We start from the raw sequence: 4,220 nt of genomic DNA, 5'->3' as shown, positions 1-4,220 counted from the left end.
GATCCTAGGGCACGCGATTCGCCAGACCCTCCAGACCCTTCTCGCTAGGCCGGCACAAAGATGAGGGCGGGGGCGGGGAGGGATGGGGACGGAGGACCAGGCTAGGAAAGGGCCTTTAACCACCTCTCCGCAGTTTCCTCTGACTCACTAATCTGCCCAGTACTGAAGCTGAGCCGGGCCTGCATCCCACGCTTTGGGGCAGAGGCAGGGGTCCTTGGTCTCGAGCTCTAGCATCCATTATCCACCCTGCCCTCCATTAACGGCCCAGAGAGAAGCAGGAACCGTTTAACAGCCCTCTTCCAGCTCTCAAAGGAGTTTGATATAATTTAAACCCGGACCTGCCGTTCGTGTGGGCTTCAGACTCCCGCGCGCCGCCGCCTTTAACGTGGCAAACACTTCAGTCAATTATCCCCCTCGCGGAGCTTCTATTTAAAGAGACATTGTCAGGTTCTTAAGCCTCGGATCAGACCCGCTGCTTTCTGCTTCACATACAAAGACTCAAAACACGAGTTCTTTGAGGATTGGAAGAAATACAATTAATCAAAGCCTTCGCAACCGTTCCCCCCTGCGGGAGCACCCACGTGCAAGACCGGGAGCTGCGAGGCGGTGGGGGCGGGGGAAGTGCTAAGTCCTTTCCATTTCAGGCCTCTGAGAGTGAGAGGAAACAGGCTCAAGAGCCCAGTGCTGGGCTGGGCAAGGGGGGCGAGGGGGACGCGTGAGCGGGATGGGGGGAACGACCCCACATTGTCGATGAAGTTGAATCTTGGGTCTGCCTCCGGCTGAGGCAGAAGAAGCTGGTTCAAGGGACAACTAGCATTCCTCCCACCCCCAAACTATGCTTTCAATGTCTTGAGGCAGGAGTTTCTCCCCCTAAAAATTTAACCTCCAGACTCCTTCCCTCCCGTTCAGAAAGGCTCCGAAGCCCATCTCCAGGCTCCCCGTCTCCATCACCCCAACACAAGGGGAAGGGATACTTAGGTCATGTGGGGCATGACTGTCAGCATCACTGGGGTAGAGGGGGCGGGGGTTGGGGGGTGGGGGAGTGGGAGTGGGGGGGGGTAGGGAGCCTAGGCCTTTGTTCTACGGGACAACTCTTCTGCCTGCCTGGCTGAGTAGGGTGTGGGAAAACCCAGCAAGGGGAAGGAAACCCGGCAGGAGCCTGAAAGACGCAGGAGTGCGCCTTAGCGCTCAGGGAAGGGGGTCCAGCTGGAAAGCTGTAGCCTATGGATCCAGTCTTCTACTCCTCACTTCCATGACTGGAATGGCAGGCCTTTAGAAAAGGTGAGAAGACTCCGGCAGGGAATACCAACAAGCACAAAAAAGAAATAAGATAGGGGTCCGTTTCGGAGAGAGGTCTGAGGGAGGTCTCACCTTGGCAGTAGGGACAGGTGCTAGGATCTGGGGGTGGGGAACTGCCAAGAAAGTGAGGGACCTGGGAAAAAGAAACCCCAGTGGAGTAGAGAGGGGAAGGTGGGGGGGAGCAGGGCTCGGCCTCGAGGCTGTTTACTGCTGAGCGTGCAGCACCACGGCCTCCGTGCCCGCCTGCCAAGGCTGAGGCCCAGGCACCGAATGGGGCAGAGCGTTGGGCTCTAATTCTGGGCCGCTCTCAGGCCCAGGTGCTTCCCCGACCAGGCTGGGGATGTCTGGAGCTGTAGAGCGTCGGCGCAAACCCGAGCGGCCAGAGCCGGGGCCGCCCTCGGGGTGGGGGCTAAGGCCGACGGGGGCTTGCACTAAGGTTGGGGGCGCTCCCTCCAGCACCTCCTGCGAACGCCACCGCCCAACGCCTGAAGACTGGGGCGAGTGTGGTTGTGCCATCAGGGCTCCCGCCCGCAGTCGAGCCGCCTCCTCCTCGGTCACGGCACCCAACGCCAGGCTCATGCTCCGGCCCAGCTCCGGCCGCTCGCTGCCCTGCGCCCGGTGCCGACCGAAGCCCTTACCCCCTGAGCCAGCCTCGCCGCCGTGACCATGGGCGCCGGCCGCTCGAGCAAAGCGCGCCAGGAGCGGCCGCGGTAGGCGGCGGGGACTGGGTCTTCGGCGCTCCGGGCTGGGCGCGGGAGCCGGACGGCCAGGGGGGCTGTCGGAGTTGGAGCCCCGGGCCGCGGCGGCGGCGGCTGCGCGGCCCCAGGGCCCGGTGAGGGCCTGCACACAGGTCCCGTGGCCGCGGGCGGCGGCCAGTTGCAACGCCGTGAGGCCCGCCCGGTTGGTGCGGTCGAGGCGCAGGCCGAGGCGGCGGAAAGAGCGCACCAGGAACTCGAGCACCGCCCCGTGGCCGCACGCTGCCGCCCACATCACCGGGCTATTGCCCGCCGAGTCGGCCGCCTCGGGGTCGCCGCTGAACTGCACCAGCAGTTGCACGGCGTCCAGGTGGCCACGCTCGCACGCCAGGCTGAGCGCCGTGCGGCCGCGCTCGTCCCGCAGGTTCACTGCTGCACCCTGCTCCAGCAGTAGTCGCACAAAGCGCGCGCGCAGCGCGGGGTCTGGCAAGCCCACGGCCACCATGAGCGGCGTGCGGCCCTGCTCCGCGCGGCAGTCGATGATGCTGCGGTCCAGCGCATCCAGCACAAAGCGGGCCAGGTGCACTTTGCCCGCCTGCATGGCCTCCAGGAAGGTACGCGTACCCGCTCGGGGGCACAGGTCCTTGGGCTTGAGCATGGCCTCGGCCGCCGCGCCCAGGCGGCCCGGCAGCTCCGCACGGGGGCGCCCCTGTTTCTGAGCCCCGCCGGGCTCCGGCTCCCGCCGGCGCTCGGGTATGGCTCCCTCCGCGCGTGGGCGGCTGCGGCCGAGGGTCCTGAGGTTCCCACTCTGTCCTCCAGCTGCCCCGCCGCTCCTGGGCCGCACGCCCGGCGTCTCGCTGCTCCTTCCCTGGGCTTCCCGCCTGATGGTGTAGGTTGCTCTCTACTCCGGGCTCCGCGCCTGGCCCGCCACAAGACGACGGGAGCCGAAGTTCGGGCCCCTCCTGACTCTCCCGCTGCTTTCCCAGTGTCCGGCGCCCCTCAGTCCGTCGTGGCTGGGAGCCGCGCCACTCACCCACACCCGGGGCAGCACCGCTCCCCTGCTGAGACGGTGGCGCCCGCCGTGCGCGCCTGCCTCTAGCCCTGGCGGGGCGCGCCGCTCCTCAATCTCCCGGCGCCGCTCCTCCGCCTCCTCCCCTCTCGCGGGGGCCGGGCCACGCCAGGGCGCTTGCTCCTTACTTGGGGGGCTTGGCGGCGCGGGAGTCGCCGCCCGCATAGATACCTGGTTTTATAGTCTCGGGGGTCTGCATGGCAACGGCTACTCAGGAAGCGGGCTGAGCCGTCAGGGCCGAAACTGACGGGGCGGCGGAGACCGCCCCTGACCTTCACCCACCTCTCGGTGGGCCACGACGTCGGGGAGCAGCTTCTCCTCCGCGCTTCCCTGGGGCTGCGGCAGCGGGGACGGGGCGGGGGCTGCTCGCAGGGGGCCACATGCACCCGACCGGGCCAATCCCAAAGTCACAGTCTTCTCTCCCCACCCTCCGCCCCCACCGGAGTCGGTGCCCGGGGCTCCATAGAAACTGGCGGGACCCTGAGCCCGTCGAAAAAGACGAGGGCTGCCCCCATCGGTGCAGCTGGAAGGAAATGGGACCCCATGAGGGCAGAACTGGACCACAAGCGCGCTGGGGGTGGTGGCGAAAGGCGGGCGGGGAGTAAATCACTCCCCAAATCGGGGGCGGGGGAGTACCTACGCTGCGCGGGGTTGGGGGCTCTCAGTCTGGCTGGGAACCGCCACTGGAAGTGTAGCGAATCACGCACGCACACACAATTGTTCCTCCCGCACACGCTGATTCGGCGCGGGGGTGGCGGTGGGGGAGTGCGCGCTCGTATCTCGGACGTCTCCATCCGAGACAACGCGCCCGCCTGCCAGCTCCCGGCGGCTGAGAAGCTGGCGGTGCGGAGACGCGGCGACTGGAGCGGGCGCCTTAAGATCCGGGAGTACTGCAGCCCCGTTAGCAACTCCTCGGCGCCGCCTCCCCGCTGTTTCAGGACCCATCGCCACCCCGGAAAGAGCGAGGGACATGCAAAGCTCCCCCAGGGTCCCCATCTCCCTCTTGAGCACAAAACCACCCCCAGACCACAGGGCTCTGACCTTGACCACTAGCTGAACCCTTCCGAGATAAGAAGAGAGCACGAGTCAACAGAGTGTGAGAAAACTACCGGATCCCCTCTCCCTCCGGCCCGCTGCTCCGCCCTGGGGGGGTGGGG

The 4,220-nt window shown here is 66.4% G+C and overlaps 2 protein-coding genes across 2 annotated transcripts in view; both read right to left on the bottom strand.

Annotated features, from left to right (window-relative positions):
* Positions 1 to 1,503: 1,503 nt before the first annotated feature.
* On the bottom strand, positions 1,504 to 2,652 carry ANKRD63 (ankyrin repeat domain 63). Its single transcript, XM_007460182.1, has one exon. The coding sequence runs from the start codon at positions 2,650 to 2,652 to the stop codon at positions 1,504 to 1,506; it is 1,149 nt and encodes a 382-aa protein (XP_007460244.1).
* A 642-nt stretch (positions 2,653 to 3,294) lies between these two features.
* Positions 3,295 to 4,220, bottom strand: part of PLCB2 (phospholipase C beta 2) — a 25,789-nt gene continuing 24,863 nt past the window's right edge. Inside the window, exons 36-37 of the mRNA XM_007460205.1 lie at positions 3,700 to 3,992; positions 3,295 to 3,586 (exon numbers count right to left, since the gene is read on the bottom strand). Coding sequence (XP_007460267.1) covers positions 3,295 to 3,586; positions 3,700 to 3,992 — 585 coding nt within the window. The remainder of the gene's footprint in view (positions 3,587 to 3,699; positions 3,993 to 4,220) is intronic.

Source organism: Lipotes vexillifer, unplaced genomic scaffold, assembly GCF_000442215.2.
Source record: "Lipotes vexillifer unplaced genomic scaffold, Lipotes_vexillifer_v1.1 scaffold408, whole genome shotgun sequence".
Lineage (NCBI taxonomy): Eukaryota > Metazoa > Chordata > Mammalia > Artiodactyla > Lipotidae > Lipotes > Lipotes vexillifer.
Note: the sequence above shows the minus strand (reverse complement) of the source record. Positions and strands in the feature narration are given on the sequence as shown.